The following is a 22,386-nucleotide window of genomic DNA, read 5'->3' as shown; positions in this document are numbered from 1 at the left end:
GCGAAGCTCCTCCGAGATAGAGAAAAAGCTTACGGGGGACAAGGGCAGAGAGCTTAGGAGGAGAGATGGAGATTGCCTTCGTGAAATAAAGCTCCGGAGTTTCCATGTCCAACACATTGCAGTAGGCGCCCGTGGCTCGGTTAGTCTACTTGCGCGGTTGGATAACGAAAAGGAACCGTCAATCTGGACAAGAACGGTCTTGGCCGAGGCATGGGGCAGGGAGAGAGCAGATCAGTTATTGAGTTTTTACTTAAGATTTTACATGAAAAGGGCTAGAGCACGTAGATTACCTAACAAGCGGAGAAAGATCCAGCAAGGCGGCAACGGCTCCATGTTGAATTGGGACAAAGAATTCGAAGAATTAAAGGTCAGGGTAGAGGGAAGGAAACAGTGATAAATCGAGAATCATGCGAGTAATCATAGTCGATACCTACGGAATGCTGGATTAGTTGAGATAGTGAGTCAAGAACTTCAAATAGTATAGCCCTTGTTGATTGTGTTACCTTATCGATAGAAGGTGCAGAGTGCTATGTATCAAGATGGGCATATACTCTCTTTCTATGGCAATGTGTTCCTCATTCTTGCTATTCATACTAAGGACAAAATCAATATTAGTCCCAGAAAGCGTCACCTGAAGGTCTGCCGATCGATCAAAGTCGAAGAGGAAGGTTTCCTGTGTATCCATGTTCACGATCTGGAAATACAAGCTAGCTATGCATGATACCTTCCTAAAACGAGCGTGATAGTAGCCGATCCCTTTAGAGTAGCGAATGACCTCCTGCAGAGCTTATAATAATCACGGAATCATGCCACCTGTGCTTAGGAGAAGTAGATCGTATCGACATGTATTCCAGAATAAGTCTTCTACTCTATTGCCGCCACATGATAGGCTTTATGATAGTTGTTGTGCGGAATTAGTGAGACCAATTATCGCATGAGACCATTAATTTAGCTACTCATTACGAGAACAAGCGTTTCGGGCTACTAATCTCATGGAGTCATTACCAATCCAAACATCTATGCAGACCCCTACTGAAATGTATAGCGTTATCCAATCATATTTTCCTCTTTGAGGGCTTCAGCGGACCGCAACTATGGATAGCTATTGGGTCCTGGACCAGACAGAGTAAGAAGTAAACTATTCACTTGCGGATGGCTGATGTTGACATTCCAGCCATATAACTCACGTAGAAATCATCGTGTTCTATATCTAAACTGGGCGAGGAAGGTCAATAGAGATCATCTTACTTCAAACAGGAAGACGAATGTACTCTGTATACTACGGACTACAGTAATTTCAAAGGAGCCGACAGGGCGACGTGGACTAGCAGGTCACTTGGCGATTGCTGACTTGATCACACGATGTAAGATGTTCCTTCAGACTATTATTTTTGCACTTCCCATATTTCTCTGAGATTGGAAAGAACTTCACTTCAGAGACTGATTATCTACATCAGTAGAAAATGAAGGAAGGTACTCTAATGGATACTGAGCGTTTAAATACCATTATTATATTCTCGGGCCACCCTGATGACCACAGGCATCTGGTATGTCGACTCTTTACCCTTGGCATGATGTGCTATTCACAGACCTGAGGACTCACGGAGCCTTGTAAACCTAGCTCTGTACAAGACGCCTTGCCGTGAAGCACATGAACTTTGAGAATTCAATGACAGATTGAATGAATAAATTGAACAATACTTGGATGTTGAATCTACTATTGTGTGAGTTTGTTATGAATTTGGGCACTTGCTGGCGAGGCACAGAGTAGTTTTACTTAGCGAACTCTATTTCAATACAAGAGCTTACTAAGGATACAGTTAAAGACGTTGGGCGTGAAGGGCTCTGGTTGTCTGACGGACCACTTTCTTGGCCAATCCAACATCGGTTTTATCAAGGCAAACAGGTAAATGAACATAACGGGGTCCAAGCGCTAGAGAATACGTAAGTAGGACAAGTAAATACCGGTTCATAGTAACAATGACATAAGCAAAATGAGATTTGCGAAATAGTATTATATATAATTAAAACATTCATTTAATAACTCAGTTATATTTTCCTCGACTTATAGTTAGTTATTTTTGACTTAAATAAAAGTTGTGAAAATTAATACGTAACAGTATTTTCGTTCTAGCCTAGGTAAAAAATAAACAACTGTCAACCAACATTTAGCAATATAGCTATAGGTAGTAGAGTAAATTGTCGTACTACTGCCAGTGCTGAAGCCTAGGTATTTACTACAAGCGGAAAATTTTGAGACTTGACACACAAAATCATCTAGCGGTTAGAGGTCTGTGGGTGAGTTTGAATATTAGTTGAGGTTAAATACCAATGGCTAGGTCAATAAGAGAAAAGGGAAAAGGGAAAAGAAAAGTTCAACTTTTAATATCTACACCCGTTGTTGGCGCCGCTTCTGTAACAACTCAACCTACAGAACACCACCTGGTTACAGTGAGCGATCATAAATCGAGGCAATAGGACAACCTTTGGCTCCTGCTAACACTAGTAAAAAAGGAACGTCCTGAAGGCGGTATGTGAATAATCTTTAGCGACTTGCCGTGACCCACGAAGGCTTGGAAACTTGGCGGAAATTTAAACACGCTGACCAGTGTACTGATATTTCTAGCCACATCACTGAAAGAGCCACAGTCGCCCCTCATATGTAGGGCTTGAAGTTTAACTGGGTGGTGTAGATGTCTGACTTGGTCCGAGGATACGTTACGAAAATGGACAGGTAAACTCAAGAACGTCAAAGAAGGACAAGAGTTGATAATAATCGCCATATCTTGTATTGAGAATGATAGGGAGGGCTCGCAGAAGTCTATGTCTTGCCGAATATCTACTATGACTGATCGCAGCTTTGAGCCATGAATCTTGAGGTGGCCTAGCATTCTCGACCGTAAACCGTCAAATGAAACCCCGAGTTTCAATGGAGCTAGCGACCTGCCGTTATGATCTCCTTCTGCCAGTTGTAGCAAACCGTCTAGACGAAAGGATAATTGTTCTAAGTGATGATTTTCGTCCAAGGAAAATAGTAAAGAAAGAAACGTCCTTCGTGATAACCGCCCCGAAAGACGGAGAACTTTCACGAATTGCAGCTGATTGCCTGATAATAACCGCTTGATGAAGGCCTCGGTACCTGAGCAGAGTCTTAGGTCAAGCCAACGCAACCTCCATGGATGTTTTGGAAGGAGAGGCTCTAACGCACAATGTTCAAGGCAGAGTTCACTCAAACAATCAAGAGAGGTCGCCTCGAGCAGGTGAAACTGGTGGTTAGATCCGCGCTTAGGAAGACATAAATGAAGACGTGATATCTGTTTGCAGTTCGATAGATGCCAACGAAACCAATCAAGTTCAGCGGACGTTATGTGGCCTGTATACACTACGGAATTGAGGTTGAGAAAGTATTTATCAAGTGGAACCCAGGAAGAGGTTGTGGAAAACCCCCTAATTCTCTCCGGGCGTAAGCTCACACCTGACAGTACAAGAGTTAAAAGTTGCGAATGTCCCTTTGTCCAGCCTCCCGATCCGTTGTTCTCGAGAGAGATGGACCTTACGAACCTGGAGAGACCTGGGTTACACACCAGTGTCCTTAATAGTAGCAGTGTCTGAGATCTTAAGTTTCCGTCGTTGAAGCTAAGGTGAAGGACACGGTAGAGCATCGGTTTGGCGATCTCGCAAAGCGACCTGCTGCATCGACTTATGTTGCATAGATCACTGAGTGGCAGATCTCCTAGCAACGTCCAATAGACCTTTGGAGGCAGTATATCCATAGCATGAACATTTATGGTTTACGACAGTAAATCGGACATATTTTGGTGCCTGTAGAGGTCAGACTTAACATCTTACTGTCAGGACGACACATCTAATTATATCCAGGTTCTCCTAAGACGCGGAGAGTATGAAAGATTGCCCCTCTTACGTATTGGTAGCAATAAGCTACATGGTTCTATAAATCAATCACCCCCTCTCATACGGTACATATTTGACCGTGCGAAACGGGTCTGCGGGGACCTTTGGGTTGTCTTGTTTTGCATTTGCGAGTCTGGTTTTCTAAGTAAAGAAGACGCATTACCTGTCAACCTGCTGGCTGATATACATAGCCATCCTTTCGGATAAGAAAAATAACTCCGCGGGCCTCAAGCGCTCCAAATGTTAAATTCAGCGATAAAATAGGTATTCTTGCTACAGAGGAAGATGTGTAAATAGGTCTACTTAATTATCTCAAAAATAGAGGTTCTCTAAGGTGGAGAAAACTGGGACCTAACGGATTAGCTACCCTAGAGAAAATACATGACTTCATATTTGGAGCCCTTGTGGCCTCTACTGATCATGCAAGCTCCCCGTGTCTACATAGGCCCGTTCCAAATAGTCAAAGAAATGAATACCGTTGTTTTCATTGCAGTTTCCGACTGAGTGCCAGCAACGTGTAGTTTTAACAGGTTGGACGAAAAGAAAAGAAGACTATGGAGACTGTTCCTGCAAATGAATGTGTGGTATTGGTCTTTGACTGTATGGCACTCGTCTTTCACTGACGTCCCATAGCCAACTGCTAAGACTTGTAGAAGCTAAAAATAGAAAGTCGTCATGCTGTTAGTTTTGTTGCTAGTTGTACCAATTCTTGTTTCTAGATCTAGCAACAACGACGGTGTTAATAGCAATAATGTGTCAGTTGCAATGTTTCGTTCGCCTGATAGACTCTCTTTTTGTCTATTTCATGCTATTTCTTGGTCTCTTTGCGCGACCGTAGCGAAATTACCAAATTTAGCATGCTGCAATCTCCCTTTGCTATCAAATTCTTATTTAGGACCGAGTCGCATCAATCCAATAGTTGAGTTAATTTTATTTGCATCAACATGGGCCGTAGAAGAATCGAAATTAAGAAAATAGCCAGTGAAAGCGCCAGACGGACCACCTTCAATAAGAGAAAACAGGGGCTTTTCAAGAAGGCATATGAGCTATCTGTCCTCACAGGCTGTGACCTCACTGTTACTGTCACAAACGAACAGGGCGTTACATCCGTCTTCGATGCGGCAGACTTATCGTCGTTCATGAGTACAGATAAGGCGCCTGAGTCGAGACAGAAGAGCCAAGAATCCATCCTACCAGCAGAAGAAACGCTTCCTACGGCTCTGATGCTGCCAGAGGCGAGCTCGTCACCACCAGCAGCGTTGGAGCTCAGCGCGGGCAGCAAGCCTGGTACACCAGTTCTACAATCAGTAGAGACCTCGTCGTGGAATTTCAACGACAGTATGGAATTGATACCTGCGACAGGCTTTACGGGCATGCCAACTTGGGACGAAACATTGGTGAATGACTGCATGTATGTTTGTGATCCGCTTCAGAGCATGCTTGTGCCCCCATCATCATTTGCTTCGACTTTTATCGACCCCTATGGATTGTCATTGTATTCGTCCTTACCTTATTTGCCGAACGAGTTTGGTTGGCTTACAGAACCGCCGTTACAAACGCCTGCTTTGTTCCGATGAAAAACGAAAAACACAAAAAGGGCAGAAGGCTCTCGATGTGCCCTGCATAGTATAGCAATTGATCACTCCTCTTACAGTGACTGAGACAACACATGTAGGCATGAAAGCAGTTAACTACTTCTGGGCTAATTACATGGCAAAGTGGTTATCAATTGGGGACGCACGATATGATGGGCAAAGAGGATCCATTTATTTACATCAGATCAGTGGTGTTAATATCAATTGAGAAACTTGGATGAGTTGTTATCTTCATTAGCCTGAACGGGGTGCGTAGGCTTAGTAACAATACTATCTAAATGTATGAAAACCTTCAATATAGTGAGGTACAGGCGCAGTAATGTCTATGCTTCTTGTACGCCTTTCATTGAACTATATCGTGAAAAATAGCTCTTTTCTCCGATCCTTTGCGTTTCGTTAGTGTCTAAGCCTTATGGTTCCATCTCGCTATGGGGCGCGATTATATGTTACTCGAAGTGGCTGCCTAGACCGTAGCTATATTAACCAGATAATATGATGACCCCACAGGGCCATATTGCTCAAGGTGAAGCCAAGCCTGGCAGTCAGAATGAAACTAAGAGTCCTTGAATAAGCAAGCTGCAATATTGTTTGATAATTGGTATTTGTGCCATCAGCCCCCCAGCTACCCTAATTAATGAACCCTTCTGAGAAATTCAACCGCAACCGCTAACATCCTCCTTTGATGATTACCCAGATCCATACTCCGACCAGCAGTCGCCCCTTCTTCAAGTATGATCTTCTGCAGAAGTTTTCCGTTCTTCGCACTAAGTTCCTACTAACTATATTGATATCAAAATCCTATTACACAACAGTGATCGACTACTAAACTCATTACCCCGTCGGTCCATGTCTTCTCATTGAACTACGTGAAAGAGTCAGAGAGAAACACTGTGTTCGATGAAGGTAATGGGCGGGTTAGTGTCTCATCTTAATACCGTGTACCTATTGTAGATTTGTCAACAAGCAAAAGCCAGGCAGAGTTAGAAATTGCTACTTAATCATTTTGGCCTCGTGTAGGCGGTGGTGCACCAACATAGACAGTTAAAGACTGGACGTTATCAGAACTCACGACCCCAGACGCATTCTCATTTCCATCGGGATTAACGTCATCGTAAGGAAAGGCATAGCCTCTACCATCAACCTCATAGGAGTGAACGATGCGGCTATAGTGGTTAGTAGGACTGACTGTATAGTACGAGCTCTGACCTAGGCTCGGCTGGTCGTTACCACCATCAAGAAGAAGGGTTGATCGAACGAATGCGGCACAGATGCGTGGAACTACGGCAGCATGGACTGGGGTGTCACCTTCTGAAATAGCAAACGGACCGCTGTTACAGCCCCAGATGTCTTTACCCGCGGGTTTGGCGAATCCGCGATCGCTACCCTCGCAGAGAAGCTGATCGCCTGAGACTCTACACTTAACACGGCCAGCACTCGTTTGTGTGTTGATAGTGAGATCTTGCGCTGTGTATCTGTTCCATACCTCGTTCACATAAGTATCCCAATACGTGTCGAAAAGCTTGGAGTCGAGGTCGTGCTTGTTTCCGGGTGAAAGGACACGGACAGGCTTCCCATCGGCGTTCGCGATGCAGAGTGAAGCCCAATCGCGCTTATCTGTCTCTTTCTGTTTGGCCAGGTCATCACAAATCTTGGTAACAGCATCGGCTACTAGGCCCGCAGTGGTCTGGGTACTACCATCTTTTTCAGTAAGCATCATCCCTAGCACTATACCGACAAAATCAACATAGCTAATGTTAGCATATAACGAATCATCCATATAGCTCAGTTCTACAAAGCCCCAGTTCACATCTGCATTTGGATCCTGAAGATTGGTAACCGAAGGTTGAATCACGCTATCGCCTTCTCCCATGTTCACAACAAAGAAACGGAGGTCGCTGTCTGCAAAGTAGATGCGACCTGAGCGAATATAGGAAGGCAGTGGGACTTCGAGAGGCTGTTTTCGAGGGCCTAGAAACAAGGTAATATCGTCCATAATCTCGCTCGGTACGCGAGGTTCTTTGGATTTGGGATAGACAAGCTTACCGTCAGGGGAGACAAAGAAGACCTTACCAGTAGCGTCTAGTCCGGATATATAGGACCTGATAGTATTTTTCCTGTCAAAGTTATTAACAAGTTTCACCGTCAAGGAAGGAGAGTTGGGAGCGCGATCTTTCAGGACCTGAGTTCTGGGACTGGTTGGCCTCCCAACAAGTAAATTCTTCGGCGTAATTTCGACCTTGTCAAGAGCAGCGGATTCTGCTTTAAGAAAACCTTCGGGTGCCATATCGTGGTTATTCGACCGCGGCACGACGCGGAGCGCAACGGTTAGAGATGTTGCACATAGCAGGCTGGCTACAATAGTGACAGAACGCATAATTATGAAGTCTTGATCTTTGACTTGATACCGGCGGACGAGGCTATGTAGGTATATATGTTCCAGTGTACGTGTATTTATGAGTTGAACTATGAATAGTTAAAAACTTTTAAAAACATTTCCTTCATAGGTATACAGTATTGAGCACTGGCACCTTCCTCGGCAACAATAACTCTCGTTTATAAACAAAGCCCCACATATCTATCTCAAGTAAATTTCCACACTGTGTACTCTTTTAACTCATATGAAAAGCGCGCATCTTGATGTACTTACTTGATTGTTGCAAGCGACAGTACTGATGATCCACACTGTGGAGCTGTCTCCACTTCCCCAGATTCGCGACCCGGAACTCCAGGCAGCAGCGATACTTCTAAGTACTTTATTTGCTAAGCCAAAAATTGCATACGCACCCATACGGCGGCCAAATTCTGACAGAACATCTGCTTATGAGGTAGCGCCATGTACCCAGATGGCCCCACCCTAGACTTTACAAAGAGCATGTTTTTTTGGACCGGAAGATACAGGTGCTCAGTACTGTATAACATGGCAACTAAATTAAGACCCCATGCGAAGTCTATTCCTTAGTGTCTTCGCCCATTTTACCTTCTAATTAATTTTATTCCTCAGGCGCTTCTGTGCTAGATTCATGAGGTATTTCTAAAAGTGTTTACCATGCCAATCACTTGATTTTCATTCTATTCCTGCTGTTCTCCACATTTGGGCGGCGGATTATCATACTTCGACTAGTATAAAACAGGAAGTCACCTCTATATTTGCTGGCTCTATTACCGATTCAATACCGAAATGGATTATCCAATGACTCGTTACTTCTTTGGAAACGTGTGACCATGTAACACTGTAAGACTTCTTCTAAGCACTACGCTTAGCATGAGCGACATGGGTTGCAGCTAGAGCTTTCATATAAGCACCACACGCCGTAAAGCAAAGGGCGATGCAAACTGGCTCCCACCGCTGAAAGTCTGGGCATGATCGATTTACCATCACTTGATTCCGGGTATCGTCACACTATTGCATCACGACAAGTTGCTGTTATGGTGGCCTCTCAGAACAGTTGACTACCTTCGAGCCTGTGGGTATGACGATCCAATCCGTACCGACTAGCCACTACGGATACTTTGGTAATGTGGAAGAGCTGATAAATGATAGCTCCACACTCATACCGGAAAATATTAAGCCAAGTATGCGCAGGCTTGTTATTTGAGCTCTCTTCACCCATTCCATAGCACCACACAGGCAGTTCATAGATAGATGCCTCCAACTGAGCACATCCGATGTCTCTATATCCCTGTGAACGAAAAATAAAGAATCATACATTGTAGCACTTCTTAGAATGCGCATCGATCAGCTTTCTGTGTGATGTGGTCCGATTAAGTCGTAGGATGTTAGATTCTATGGTGTTTCTCTGTAGACTACTACGATATACTGCTCTTGGGCTGATACAGTAACATGCTGGCCTGAGATAACTGCACCGATCTTGTAGGAAAGTCACTGAACCATGAAATTGCAATGAACATATAGAACCGCGGTAACATTAAAGTAAGTCACTGTTTCGGGAACATAACCAGAATCGAAAACCACCAACGGGAACTTTAATGTCTAGGGCTAACTGTTAGCAGACACCCGACTTCAAACTAATTTTCAATTGGCAACTATTCTCCACTCAAAATAAAGGGCCATCGAATTGATGTTGCCATCATTGCTGAAAAGAGGCCACCAATTGGAGGCGTTGGGCACATGCTGATCCCCGTTTCTTGCCAATTCTCCTTGTGAAAGGTCCACACGTTTCACAAGACTATGTGATGAGAGGGGCCTAGCACATCACATGCTAATAAAATGCTGACATTCGAGTAGGCGCATTTATCGCAGTTGGGATTATCGTCTTTAGTGGATGAGCTTGGCTCGGTGCCGCAGCATGTAATTCGAAACGATATCGGCGTTTTCTATAAAAGTCAGCCGACGATTGAACAAATGTCCCTTGTCTTTAGCAACATTGCTCGAACGACGTCCGCTATCAACCCTCGAAAGAGCTACTTCCAAGTTTATTGAGACATTGGGCTTTGAGCATGTTTCAATCCAAAGCAATTCTTACCCAGAACATTTGGCACAGGGACCATGATATTGTGGCCCCTGCCTCCAGACGAGATATATCCATACATTACGAGAGAGCAAAATCAATATGGCTTCAAAGTGGTATGTACGAATTATTGTCTGGTAAACGTATCACTGGGCTGATCAAGTGTAGGTCTGTCACAACATGACATCAAGAATCTGACCCCGAAATTCTGGGATTTCCATTTTGATCGTACGTGCAGCAACCCCTTAGTATATCCTTACATTTGTGCTAATTGAATCGATGGAGTGATTGCGGCTCGCGACATGACGGCATTCATCATTGCAGCTATACACATAAACCTGTGTATGGGGACACTTTGCTCTTTCGTCAAAGGCCGTCCTGACCTCCAGAAAATACTGGATAAACTATCGAATTTTGATATTTGCGGCGAGTTTATGCTGACAGAGGTTGCTCATGGCTTGGACGCTCGTAACTTGGAAACGACTGCCACCCTGCTACCAGATGGCTCCTATGATTTGCATACTCCTCATGCAGGGGCTGCAAAAGCAATGCCTCCAACAACCCCGTACTGCAACATGCCTCGTCTAGCCATAGTATTTGCTCGCCTCATAATTGATGGAGAGAGTCATGGTGTGAAGCCTTTTCTGGTGTTCCTCGGCGACGCCGGGGGGATGCGGCCCGGGATCACATCATGTATTCTTCCTACAAGGCCAGGTACGAAGCCGCTGGATCACTCTCTGACGAGTTTTAGACACGTTGGTCTGCCGTCCACAGCCCTGCTCTGTTCTACAGCAAAGCCAGAGGACGATCGCGTTGCATTTCTACGACATATTAGGCGGATCGCAGCTGGAACGCTGTCTCTCTCTATCATGGGCATTTCGGCTATCAAGGTTGGGACACGCATAGCAGCTGTGTATAGCGAAAGAAGAATTATTGGAGCAGCCGACGGGAAAGAAGGAAAGAGGATTATGGCTTTCAGTACTCAGCAATATCCAATCGTTGAGGGATGGGTTCAGGGGAAGGTCTTGCATGCATTCGCTCATTGGACTATAGACATGTGCCCTGATCTGAGCGACCCCACGCAACATGCACTTGCGTCTATTTTCAAGGCGACAGTGGTGAAAGCTTCTCAGGTGCTGAGACCACTGGCCGAACGGTGTGGCTGGCAAGGTCTCTTTGCCTACAATCAGATAAGCGAGCTGGACCTGACATTTCAGGGAAACGCAATTGCCGAAGGCGACACGTTGGTCTTGTGTATTCGTACGTATCCCAATTGGCGTCCGTCTGCTAGCAGTGTATCTGACCTTGCATACTAACTAACCACTCGCTTGGCAGGCTTCATGTCAGAGCTTTTGGGAGGGAAATTAGAGCTTCCGCGGGCGCGGAACAGATTGTGTCGCTTAGCGCAACGCGAGGAAAAGTTGATGACTGACATGAAATCACGGCTGGAGAGAATTGGGGGTTACAAAGAACACCGCGGCCTCGCATTCGACCGCCACATCCTCCCTCGGTGTCGACCCCTGGCCGAAGCGATCGGAAATCGCATGGCCTATGAGGCCGCTGAGAAGTGGGGGCTCCCTTCGGAAGTGCTCACGCTGTATGAGCGTATCTGCATGGGTGAAGATTTGGATCCACTGCGCACGGTAGAGCCGCTGGCCCAAGAACATCTACCGTCTCAGTCCTCTGCGTCATACAATACTGTCTTAGCCCAGATCAGGTCTGAGTCTATTTCGCAATCGGATATAGACCATTATGTGACGGCACCCATCACTTCTGATAAGTCGTGGGAATCTTTTATGAATAGTCTACAGGCATTCAAAAGCCCAGAGGAGCTCATCACCCCTGTTTCGAAGCTCTAAAAGACTTACCGGGCTTTATTTGGCCATCGTCATCGGCTGCGTTTAAGGGTTTGCGATCACGCAGGCGGGTCTATTATCAGAAAGCATTTTATATCTAGATCTATTCTTCTTGATCATTTATGTTTGGATTCTGAAAAGATCAGGTCGTCAGGCGTGACGTCCCACGTTAGTAGCCGCAGCTCAGCACGAATAAGGCGGCCCCGGGCAGCGGCACGCCTGGCTACTGAAAGTTCCCTCATGAGTCATACCGCATGCATCAAAGATCAAACATACTTCTTTTCCGTCTTTATTGATAGGCGGTCACCATATTTCATATTGCGTGGGGGCTATTTGAAAGTGCGAGGGTGTTATGCTAGAGAAAGGATGGCGTCCCGAGCCTGCACCCTTGGAGCTCCTCGGCCTAGGTTCCAGTTACTCAAGCTTTTCACATTATTAGGGATCCGCTTCTGGTTACCCGTAGTTTTATGTGTATGAGAGCTTTATAAACGCTGTGTCTCTCATATATGTACCTCTCTGTTGTAGGGATATAATTTTGAAGTGGACTCCACCAACTGGTTAGGCTGCACATTCATGGTCAATATGCGAGTGGATAACTGTCTTTCTAGGTTGAAAAGGTTGACACATAGTCTTGCCACGCTTGTATGTGCCCCTCTCCGAGGTACGACGCCAATAAGGCTTTGGCTTTCAGTAAGCGATGATCGTCACTGAAGTATCGTCAACGAAACCTTCCCTTTGTCATGATCCATCAGGGCTTAATCCTCTGCAAGGGATGGATGCTACATAAGCCTTGGTCTCTTTAGCATTCGTAGTGAAACTCATTCAAGGCATCCCATTTCTTGTATGGCTCCATTTTGCCTCGATGGTAAACGTTTCGCTTCTTCCTCCCTTTGACGCCTGCGGGTGTGTGAAAGTATGAAGGGCTAGAGCCTTAATACAGGACTGAGTACTGAACTAAACCCCGGGAAGAGGAGCTATAGATTTTCCAAGATACAACCGTATCTTTTTGACCCTGCTATAAAATGTAGCACATAAACTTCAGCTGAGATTTGATTTGAGTTCAGATATTTCCATATCCGATCCTCTCTGTTAGACGTTCTACTTTCAGCGGTGATTTTTACCCTACCACCGGACTACCACAGAACCTTGACCGCCAAACCATTTATACCAGACGCTGACTCGTTATGGACAAGGACAGAGACGGAGGTAGCCCAGTATGGCATCTGTTGTTCGAAGGGAGAAACTTCTTACAGAGCACCAAAACAAAATATCTTATCATCTGTCTTGGCTACATCACAATCTTTGTCTATCATACACGTCACAGTATCTCAGCTTACTATGCACGCTCGCGCGCAGAGAAGTCTCTCACACTGGGTCTACATGTTCTTGCAGCTGTATTCGAGCTTACGCGGTATTACGCTCGTGCCTGGAGAGGAACAGTGCACGCAGATCTCTTGGATACAACTGCCTGTCTGATCCATTCGTTCACCAGCTTGCGCCTTGCTAGAACACTGCGCAGAGGAGACGAAACTACTCGGGCATCATATCAGGCGCCGGCAATGTTACGACCTCTGCTTTCCCTTGCTGCTGTCGTAAAAGACGACGCTTTCGCACATCAGGCTTGCGTGAAATTACTCCATGCCTTCTTGTACACCAGATTGCTTATCTTTGTGGCTAAGAGAATTGGCTTGGGGAGGGTTCAGACGTATCCTCAAATATATGCTCAAGCAGTCACATTGGGCGCTATTTTGGCAATTATCTCCTCCGAGATCCCGGCAGGAGTACCAATATATATTAGTGCAGTTAGCTTGGTCATGGTCTACAACCAACGCACATCTCTGAATCTGGCTTCCTCAGTTGCCTTCGTGGACGGGATCGAAACGCATGCCGCTACCAGAGCAATCAGGCCAGCCTGTGCTAAGAACACCAAGATGACGGTTCAACAGGCCATCGCGGCGGTTCCGCTATGGCTGGGTTTGTTTCAAATGAAAAATTTGACAACAGGACCTAGTTCCTCCGGTATACCTACATGGGATTTCGACGAGTACACTGCACAAAAGCTCGCCACGACATGACGCCTGATACAAGGTCGAAGCGAAGACTCTCCTGAATTCCCGCATTTGTGTCTATTTACTATTCAAGGAACCGACATCAAAATCGCGAGTATAAAGACAAAGGAAGTATGAAGAGGCAGCAGGCAGGATTCATTAGGTCGATTCTCTGGTATGGGATAGAAAAACCTGAGAGAGTCAAATGTAAAACTATTCCCAAACTGTCACATATCGTATAGTTTTAGTCAATTGACACACATTCATGTACATGCCATTACGTCGCGTGACAATGTTCCTCTGGTGGTTTCATCATGCCCACGAAGCTTCTTAAGGCCAAAGGCTTACAGGTTAAAAACAACTTTACTATAAAGACTTATGGTCGCAGAACGCGTAGAGAAGGTCTTGTTCTGTGGGTGCTGGGGTGCAAATTGTCAAGAAGCCACGATTACGGATCTTGTGCTATATGGTCTCAACAGAAATCAGCAGTTGCCTTACCTTCAGGGTTTACCCAACCTGTACTAGCCATGATATGTTTCTCCTTGATTTGTCTTTCCAGCTCTGTTCGGTCGGAGCTGTACTGAGATACCGTCAGCAAGGGCCATGTCGCCCTGTCTAGGGCCTGCTTACCCATTGTGAAAGCCGTGCGGCCCTTTATTTTGAACCGGGCCCTCCTATGTTACATGTACAGTTTTTGCAAATCCCGTCGACACTTGGAAAGGACCTGTAATCAAAGCTGCTGGAGCAACGATACCACAGCGATGTTGCTGTCTCTATATGCATTCTGTGAAACCTCTGCCCCGGAAAAGTTCACTCTCGCCGCAAATATTAAGAAGACCTTAGGTCTGCATGCCACATTTTGAATTATACTCCATTTTTCAATGCCCCACTATTTCTCTCACACACCATCTTAATGGGATATCAAGGTCTGTTATTTTTTTTTATTGATATTTCATTTATCCATCTTTTTCCTTTTTGTTTTCTTTTCTCTTCTTCTTCTTTTCCCTTAAAGTATTATGCCCCAAGTTATATCTATAAATTCAAGCTGTATGATTTAATTTCTTCCGGGCTTACCCTAAGGAACCTTTGCTCACCCTTTATATCGAAAGATACTTTTCGAAGTTTATCATAATGACCCATAAAAACTTCAAAACCTGACCTACTACGGAATGGTCTTGATACATGCTTAGCGTCGTTCAAAGTTCTAGTGAATGGACGATAATCGCCTCGGAGATGAAACCCTTTCAGCTCCCTTGCCGATAGGTGTATATTTTTCTGTGAAAAGGTCAATATGGCCCCATTCCCAAATAGGCGAAGGTACAAATAATTTTCACTTACTGCATAATTCATCCGCCGATACCGATGCCCCCCAGAAGCTCGCAGGTTGACTGGCATACCAATGAATTCGATTATGGGACATGAACCAATAAGCCTTTGGACACCATGGAGATCAAATCGCATGGATGACTGTGGTTGATCAATAACCTCTCGGATATCCAACACTAATGATTTAAGTGTCTTGCTGCGGCTTGTAATCTTGTCTAGTACCAACGAACGCAAGTCTCGAATGGGTTTGTCGTCATCATTAGGGTCTGCCATTACTCCAGTGCCATGAACAAAAACTCCACTATCAGTCTTGCCCGCAAGATGCGACAACCCACCAAGACGGAGCGAGAGTTCCTCCAGCTGATACATCTTACTTAGCTGGGAGAGAAGGCTCAAGAAAGTCTGCCTTGAAAGATGACCGGCGAAGTGTAGAGATCTTAGTGAGCTGAGTTTATCCATTGCCAATAGACGCTTAATCAACGTTTCAGCACCTGAGCAGAGACTTAGGTCCAGGCTCTGTAGGTCCCATGTTGCGGCTGGTGCAAGTTGAGATACACAAAATCCTTGAAGTGCGAGATCCTTTAGATGTGTCCATAGAGTATTTCTAAAGATCGTAGTATCTGGTATAATGTTCCAGGCTGGAAGGCTGAGATCGACAGAACGCAGCTGACTGCAATGGGTCATATGCCACTGAACCCATTCAAGCTCCGCTTTGGATCGAATATTCTTGTGAACCAAGGTTTTGAGGTTAGGAAATGGCTCTGTACATGTAATCCCTGGACATTCGCACAAAAACCTAGTTACTCGCTCAGGAGTGAGCATAATGGCGGAAAGAACTGATCTCAAGAGTTGAGAGTGACCTAATGTCCAGTCATATGTTCTGCCACCATGGAGAATATGGATAGATCTAATCAACCCGCCCAAGTATCGATTTGTCGACAACGTCTGTAAGAGTAGCATGGTCCTAGAGTCGGCGATGCCAGATGCGAAATTGAGCTGTACAGTCTGGTATAGGAAGGGCTGGGCCCGCTCATAGTTTCGCCTATTGCATTTGACTAAGCTGCTCAGATCACTGATGCATAGATAACTCGCTAGCGTCCAATAGATCTCGACAGGAAGGGAATCCATGATGATGAAGTGATTTGGGTACGAAGGTCGCCACGGATACTCATATATCTAGTCCCTGCCAGATAAAGCTGTATCCCGATATCTATTTTTATCCGTCTTGAAGTGCATCATGTGATAGCTCTAGAGGACTCGATTCAAGAACTACCTACCTTTTCTTCAACTATGAGAGAATACGTAATTGAGCTGTGTTGCATATGGGCCTTTCGCATACCCTGTGCTCCATCAGTCCTATAAATTAGTCATTTCCCTTGCTTTCAACACAACTACCTCAATGTTGCCACCCCAGTTTTACATCAATAGTGATAATTTCACCTAGCTTTGTCTCATGCCAGGTGCCCTACTCCTTCACCTTGATAATAGCAGCACCCGGTTCTCCGGGTCCCCGGTCTGGCAATTTATTAAATCGTTCAAGACGGAGTGTTAATTTCTTGAGTCCACCAAGACTGGATAAGGCATTGTTCGGAATTGGTTTATCGAACAATAGTTGATAGTAGTTGGGCCAACTTTGATCTTCCAGCTACCACTTTGGCTTGGTTGATATCGAGACATCGAATTTATGCTATTGTAGGTAGGCGCTTATGACTCTGGTTCAACCTGGTAGCTATGACCCAAGGGACGCCAATAAGTTCGTTCTGTTCCGCATCTGCATCCATACTCGCAATCCTGACTGTAGCTTGGATGTACACTCGAAGCTGTGAACCTTGCACCTTCAGAAGCCTGTGATACCCAATTAATCCAATCTTCTTAATGCTCATCACCCAGAGGATCACTGAGGGAATGCGTATTTTTGCTATCATGAGAATCCTGGTCCAGAGCCTCGAGATATCGGCATATGCTCGAATATACCACGAACAAAATGAAGAGACATTGGCGCAGTTTTCTAATTCTAACAGCCGCTGTAGCATCGGGCTGTAACTACTGCTATCTCAGAGGTTCTGAAGAACATACCAACCCAAGTGACTCTTGGTATGGAACAAGTATGCTAGCAATCCTCCAAGAGCAAATGCCTACCTGTAAAGGTCTGGATGAATTGTTTCCCGTTCCATTAGAACAGTTTCTCAAGCTTGAAGATCTTCCATGGTATCTTATACTCATAAAATACAACATCAGGGGAAGCACCATTGCGTCTTTTGCCTGCCACCTTTTAGCCATTTCGGTCCTCATTGGTTGGCTAGTCGCGGGCTTGTGGCCGACACATGGGAAGCGCAACGCGAGTGCACAAAAGAAGAAGAAAACCCCGTTCCGGCATGGGATAATCATTGTGGCTGTCGTTGGGTTTTTCATCTTCGCTCCACTCGCCGTGAATCTTATGGTCCTGTTGATCATCGATACGGCACTAGGAAAAGTCACTGTCCTGGGAGTGACGAGAACACCCGGGGACTTCTCGAAGTTGCTTATATTTTCACTTTCTCTTGTTGTCTCATTCTTAGTTTGCTTAATTTGCTTTCATTGTGCGGTGATGAATCCGCCGCGCCAATAAGGTTCAGTAGCTTGGATCGACTTTCGCGGTAAGGCATCGGGCAGCCAGAACGCATAAAGAGGAAGTCCCAGGCATATATACGAGAGGCCAAGAATCAATTGTTAACCTTACCGAGAACAATTTCCACTGCCGCCATCCAACAACTATGCCGCTACCACATGTCTTCGATTGTATTACTTCCTTTATAACAGTGAGATTCTGCGTTTGACGCGTTACAGGAGAAGAGGCTAGCTCAGGACAGCGCGCAATAAGTGACCTGAGGCCATGAAACTTTATCTTGTAGTATACGCCAAGCTCTATGTACCGTCCCTTATCTACCTGAGCTAAGGCGAATTTGTCCTACAGACAAAGCGACGCGACACCGGGGTAAACGTCTGTAACAGAGCGTCGACACTTGGATGTGCTGCGGTATAATGTCAGCTAAACCTGAATGCAATCGTGACAGCTCATAAGTAGAAATCTAACGCCGGTTCTCTTACCACAAGGCTACCCCAGTATTCTCTTTGTATTTTAATCCGTGATTTCATTTCAGTCAGTGATTTCATTTCGGTAAAATTGATATTGTTCACATTAGTTAAAATCTGTGGGGTTGTGAAAACGTGCATGGGTCTTGATGGGCTTGGCACTATTAGGGGTTATGTGCATGTGTTTCACAGCTTTTCGGGTATGACCTGAGCGGTTTGTTACGCCACAGGCCTGTCACCTTCCGAGGTCAATGCCACCGAGTTTTTATTGTCAAATTCAGTTCTCCGTCGTCTCCTTATACCTACTGAGAGTACACTAGCAATGAAGGTCATACATGTTACATATAAATGTTCGATTCTGGCCCAGTCAATCGCCCGAAGCAGATCTAATCAAGCTTCCGAGACATCATGATTATGCGCATCGACACACAAAATACCGCGATGCCATGGGACCCCCATCTGACTCCTATCAATAGTCCTACGAATATCTTCCCAAATGTCTGGAACAATCAAGCCACTGATCAAGAGCTACCGTGCCAATACAGTATCGGAGAAGACTTCCCAGCCTTTCATGCGCCCTCCCAGCCGGTTATTGAGAGCCAACAAGCTATGCTTGGGCCACACGAGTTACCGGACTTGCCCCAACTATCAGTCCAGCCCTTGATGTCTCCTGCTGACCTTACGCACCATTCCAAGGTTGCAGGATATGACTCTCCTACAAGCCATCTATTCGCAAGTCCAATTTGGCCCCCTGATGAAAGTGTTTATACGGGAAGTCCCGAATTTTTGAATGTGGCCAATGAAATCAATATCGGTTCTGGATGGGGTCTTATGGATGGCTTGGAGTCGTTCGATGAATCATTTTCACAAATCAGGGAAATTTGCGGCACAAGCAAGACGATGCCGATCTTGCAGCACCAGGGAATGTCGTCGCTCACAAGGCCGAAAGGAAAGCCCAACATCGAGCTACCAGTTGCCCTTGGGAGGAACAGGCACAGATGCGGCTTCCCAGGGTGCGGTCGCGAATACCGAAGAATCGAGCATCTGAAACGTCATATCAAAAGGTAAGTAGGCCTCGAGCATCAGACCTTCCTTTATACACATGTTTGCTCCGAGTGGTGATGCTGAGAAATTCTATATTAGCTATCATACCGAGTATCCCGAAACTTTCTCTTGCGAGTTTTGTGGGAAAAGCGATTTCAGCCGCGGTGACAACCTGAGAATCCATCGAAAGCTACACGCACGTCAGCCAAGCGGCAAGGCTAGAGTTCAATTTGTTCCTGAAGCAGCTGTGATTCTTGAAGAGGAGATGCGAAGTAAGGAGGCGAGGTGACTGCCGTCAACTTCTCGTACGAGACTGAGGTGTGATCCTACATGCGTTTGATAGGTGAAGCATCGACGTTTCACAGCACTGCTAAATACTCCCGTAATCTCATGAATCTCGCATGGACACTGGCCAACGATAGGGGAGGTTTGGGCAAGATAGGTACCTGTGCTGATTAATGCTGAGCAGATACGCTTTCATACCTCTCTACATCGTTACTCTTCTAGAAAACCCCATCTATTATAAAATATAGGAGCAGAAAGTTGATAGAACCGCTATCTACAACACTTCGTTCTTGCACTAATCCCCTCTTTCTGTAATCTGTAGAATATTCTCTCCTTTTTACCTTTCTTTAATTTAGTTTAGAAGCTATATTACACTTGTGTCCCTATGCTACTATATAAGAGGCTCATAAACTCTATTTGTATTATATACCTAACGGGGTTAAGTGGAACTTATATTGTGGAAGATGTGTAAATATTAATAACCAGTATCCTGCACGGTAAGCGAACCAGACAGGCAAACCGACCAGATCCAAATCCCTCATACTACATCACCCCTATCTGACTAATCGATTCTCGACCATGTAACGTGTCGTATTCTAACAAGTAGACTGGTAGGCTTCTTGCACTTCAGGCCGATTAGGTATACCCAAATTACGTCTACGACGAGTCGCAAGGATCTTTGACATCAACCATCAGAGGCTCTTGGATCTGAAGAACGGTATACAGGCGCGCAGCGATTGTATCCAAGACTCATGGACAGTAAGTGGTCTGGAACAGGTTATAGTTCAGTATATACTTCCTTCCCGGTACCATGATATTGAATAAATGGCGAATCGACTACTTGTTGACCACGATCCGTTACCAGTTAGCAATTGCTGGGCTCTCAATCGTTTTAAGCGGCAATCAGAGCTTAAGATATGTCTCCAGCGGAGATATGACTATGAAATATCCAGATATTAAGATTGGACTATTATTCGCAATTAGTTCAGGCTTGGACAGAACGTAATTTCGATGTATGGCATCTAATCAGATGATGTCAAGAACTTTGGCGAGACCAACTTTATTATACGCGTTATCTCAGCTATATAGTAATTATCAGTTTGAAGAGGCGCGAAAGCAGAAATCAATGCAGCCTGGAAACTGGAAATGGGTTGCAGCAACCTAAGCGATGAATGCAGAAGGTCGGGTAATGGGATCTATTTATCGGGGTTGCAGGCCAATATCACTTTGCCAATAGGGCTACTGTCACGACTTAAAATGACCGGACAGATAACAAGACCGGCCTTGACGGGTCAAAGCACTTTGACTGATGCACAAGCAACCGATCAGTTGGCCCCTATCATATTTTGATGCTCGATGGCCACGAAAGTCCCCACTCTGCCGACTTCGATATATACTGCGAGGAAAATAGTATCTCCAAGCTCTGTATGCTACTTCGTTCTTCCCACTTGCTTCAGCCGCTGGATGTCGGGTGCTTTGGGCCGCTGAAAATGGCGTATGTTCGAGTAAGAAGCCATTTGCTCAGATGGTCTATAGTCCATATCTCCAAGACCGAATTCTTTTATATCCCTTTTCAAGCCACTATGACTGAGAAGGGTATTAAGCCCCCGATTGCCGCTAAGCAAGCTTCACTTTGTAAATATGCTCAACTATGGTTGTAGAGCAGGGATTTCGGCTTGACATTGACTAGAATCGTGCCAAGAAACTATGGCAGCGGAAAGCAGACTGCCGTGTGGTAGGCAAAAGTCCGCTCACTCGCCGGGGAACATGTTCCTAGGGGCATGGCTCCATGCTGAGTTCAGAGCGCAAGGAAATAACTATAAATAGGATTCTCCACTATCAAACGAAACTTGTTGGCTCAGGATCACTCACGACTATGGGTCCAGTCCAGCGATCGGCCTACATCCTGAATACTACATAAGAAACTTTTTGTACGCTTGCGGGATAGCCACGTAGACACGGCACTACCTCATCGGTGATAGAGGAGTAGTTTAGAAATAACGAAATGGTATGACTAGCTATCATTTGTCGATGTATGGACATGAGTATCGAGAAAAGAAAAATAGATCACGGGCCGACTAAGATCCTTGGCTATTAGTCTCATTACTATAATGCACCCAACTCACCTTTGAACACCTTTTGGAAGTGATGTAGTAGTAGTAATTGTTCTGGCAGATACGCCACTCATAAGGCAGTCAATCACACAGAGAGGAAGGAGGGCCTAAATGACACTACGGGAGAAGTCCTCTCAAGGAAACATTGTTTCATCAATCGTTCCTTGCCGTGCCCATAGGGTACAAGGCCCGAGCTTGATCTTTGTGGAATACGTGATTTAAAGCTCGTATTCTATAAATATCTCTTACCACTTGTTAGGATTTGACAAGAAAGTCAGTCACGAGACTCCTAGCAATTGGACTGACCCTTGGAGAGAAAGCAAAGCAGCTCGAACATATGACCCATCAGTGCATCGAGCGTACAAGGCTCACTAATTGTACAACTAAACGTATAATGAAAGTTTACCACATCAAATATCCTAAATAAAGCCTCGAAGAAGGAGAATAAACATACTATTTTGACAAGGCATGTCTTGGGGTACAATGTGGCACACGACTACCTCGCGAACGATGGGACCGCCAAAGAACTGTAGTGAGTCAAGGTAAGACTGGCAAAGGACGCAGGTTACGTGGTATGTCTGGTATTTGGACCCAGGCCACAACCAGGAAACAGTTGTGCATATTCCTTGTTGTAGGGACAGTTGCTTACATATGCTACAGTATTG

At 45.2% G+C, this 22,386-nt stretch overlaps 8 protein-coding genes across 9 annotated transcripts; 4 read left to right on the top strand and 4 right to left on the bottom strand.

Moving 5' to 3' along the window:
- Nucleotides 1–2,058: 2,058 nt before the first annotated feature.
- FOXG_20853 (uncharacterized protein) lies at nucleotides 2,059–3,930 on the bottom strand. Its single transcript, XM_018401165.1, has one exon. It carries the CDS (start codon nucleotides 3,771–3,773, stop codon nucleotides 2,460–2,462), a length of 1,314 nt encoding a protein of 437 aa, XP_018251652.1. The 5' UTR covers nucleotides 3,774–3,930; the 3' UTR covers nucleotides 2,059–2,459.
- Nucleotides 3,931–4,665: 735 nt separating this feature from the next.
- Nucleotides 4,666–5,939, top strand: FOXG_20852 (uncharacterized protein). The gene has a single exon (XM_018401164.1). The coding sequence runs from the start codon at nucleotides 4,857–4,859 to the stop codon at nucleotides 5,487–5,489; it is 633 nt and encodes a 210-aa protein (XP_018251651.1). The 5' UTR covers nucleotides 4,666–4,856; the 3' UTR covers nucleotides 5,490–5,939.
- A 128-nt stretch (nucleotides 5,940–6,067) lies between these two features.
- Nucleotides 6,068–7,955, bottom strand: FOXG_12407 (uncharacterized protein). Of its 2 annotated transcripts, none has more exons than XM_018392174.1 (2): nucleotides 7,578–7,955; nucleotides 6,068–7,205 (listed from the first exon to the last, which is right to left on the bottom strand). In XM_018392174.1, the coding sequence occupies exons 1-2, from the start codon at nucleotides 7,879–7,881 to the stop codon at nucleotides 6,502–6,504; spliced, it is 1,008 nt and encodes a 335-aa protein (XP_018251650.1). In that variant the 5' UTR covers nucleotides 7,882–7,955; the 3' UTR covers nucleotides 6,068–6,501. The 2 variants fall into 2 exon arrangements, with proteins under 2 accessions (XP_018251650.1, XP_018251649.1); XM_018392173.1 differs by having other exon boundaries at nucleotides 6,069–6,449; nucleotides 6,502–7,947.
- Nucleotides 7,956–9,811: 1,856 nt separating this feature from the next.
- FOXG_12406 (uncharacterized protein) lies at nucleotides 9,812–12,462 on the top strand. Its single transcript, XM_018392172.1, has 4 exons — nucleotides 9,812–10,092; nucleotides 10,145–10,204; nucleotides 10,262–11,236; nucleotides 11,312–12,462. Exons 1-4 carry the CDS (start codon nucleotides 9,966–9,968, stop codon nucleotides 11,833–11,835), a joined length of 1,686 nt encoding a protein of 561 aa, XP_018251648.1. The 5' UTR covers nucleotides 9,812–9,965; the 3' UTR covers nucleotides 11,836–12,462.
- Nucleotides 12,463–12,568: 106 nt separating this feature from the next.
- On the top strand, nucleotides 12,569–14,157 carry FOXG_20851 (uncharacterized protein). The gene has a single exon (XM_018401163.1). It carries the CDS (start codon nucleotides 13,017–13,019, stop codon nucleotides 13,905–13,907), a length of 891 nt encoding a protein of 296 aa, XP_018251647.1. The 5' UTR covers nucleotides 12,569–13,016; the 3' UTR covers nucleotides 13,908–14,157.
- Nucleotides 14,158–14,328: 171 nt separating this feature from the next.
- On the bottom strand, nucleotides 14,329–14,514 carry FOXG_20850 (uncharacterized protein; the record flags this gene model as incomplete). Its single annotated transcript, XM_018401162.1, has 2 exons — nucleotides 14,329–14,342; nucleotides 14,379–14,514. 2 exons carry the CDS (start codon nucleotides 14,512–14,514, stop codon nucleotides 14,329–14,331), a joined length of 150 nt encoding a protein of 49 aa, XP_018251646.1.
- Nucleotides 14,515–16,888: 2,374 nt separating this feature from the next.
- FOXG_12405 (uncharacterized protein) lies at nucleotides 16,889–17,594 on the bottom strand (the record flags this gene model as incomplete). The annotated part of the gene is made up of 3 exons (XM_018392171.1): nucleotides 16,889–17,220; nucleotides 17,283–17,296; nucleotides 17,437–17,594. The coding sequence occupies 3 exons, from the start codon at nucleotides 17,592–17,594 to the stop codon at nucleotides 16,889–16,891; spliced, it is 504 nt and encodes a 167-aa protein (XP_018251645.1).
- Nucleotides 17,595–18,509: 915 nt separating this feature from the next.
- On the top strand, nucleotides 18,510–20,015 carry FOXG_20849 (uncharacterized protein). The gene is made up of 2 exons (XM_018401161.1): nucleotides 18,510–19,342; nucleotides 19,422–20,015. The coding sequence occupies exons 1-2, from the start codon at nucleotides 18,687–18,689 to the stop codon at nucleotides 19,609–19,611; spliced, it is 846 nt and encodes a 281-aa protein (XP_018251644.1). The 5' UTR covers nucleotides 18,510–18,686; the 3' UTR covers nucleotides 19,612–20,015.
- Nucleotides 20,016–22,386: the final 2,371 nt, after the last annotated feature.

The sequence above is a fragment of the Fusarium oxysporum genome, chromosome 3, assembly GCF_000149955.1.
Source record: "Fusarium oxysporum f. sp. lycopersici 4287 chromosome 3, whole genome shotgun sequence".
Lineage (NCBI taxonomy): Eukaryota > Fungi > Ascomycota > Sordariomycetes > Hypocreales > Nectriaceae > Fusarium > Fusarium oxysporum.
Note: the sequence above shows the minus strand (reverse complement) of the source record. Positions and strands in the feature narration are given on the sequence as shown.

Excerpts from the sequence above, each read along its gene's own strand:
- FOXG_20853 (XM_018401165.1), bottom strand. The coding sequence starts at position 3,773 with ATGGATATACTGCCTCCAAAGGTCTATTGGACGTTGCTAGGAGATCTG.
- FOXG_20852 (XM_018401164.1), top strand. The coding sequence starts at position 4,857 with ATGGGCCGTAGAAGAATCGAAATTAAGAAAATAGCCAGTGAAAGCGCC.
- FOXG_12407 (XM_018392173.1), bottom strand. The coding sequence starts at position 7,881 with ATGCGTTCTGTCACTATTGTAGCCAGCCTGCTATGTGCAACATCTCTA.
- FOXG_12406 (XM_018392172.1), top strand. The coding sequence starts at position 9,966 with ATGTTTCAATCCAAAGCAATTCTTACCCAGAACATTTGGCACAGGGAC. Across the intron at positions 10,093-10,144 it reads ATCAATATGGCTTCAAAGTG|GTCTGTCACAACATGACATC; the intron begins GTATGTACGAAT and ends GATCAAGTGTAG. Across the intron at positions 10,205-10,261 it reads CTGGGATTTCCATTTTGATC|TGATTGCGGCTCGCGACATG; the intron begins GTACGTGCAGCA and ends GAATCGATGGAG.
- FOXG_20851 (XM_018401163.1), top strand. The coding sequence starts at position 13,017 with ATGGACAAGGACAGAGACGGAGGTAGCCCAGTATGGCATCTGTTGTTC.
- FOXG_20849 (XM_018401161.1), top strand. The coding sequence starts at position 18,687 with ATGATTATGCGCATCGACACACAAAATACCGCGATGCCATGGGACCCC. Across the intron at positions 19,343-19,421 it reads CTGAAACGTCATATCAAAAG|CTATCATACCGAGTATCCCG; the intron begins GTAAGTAGGCCT and ends ATTCTATATTAG.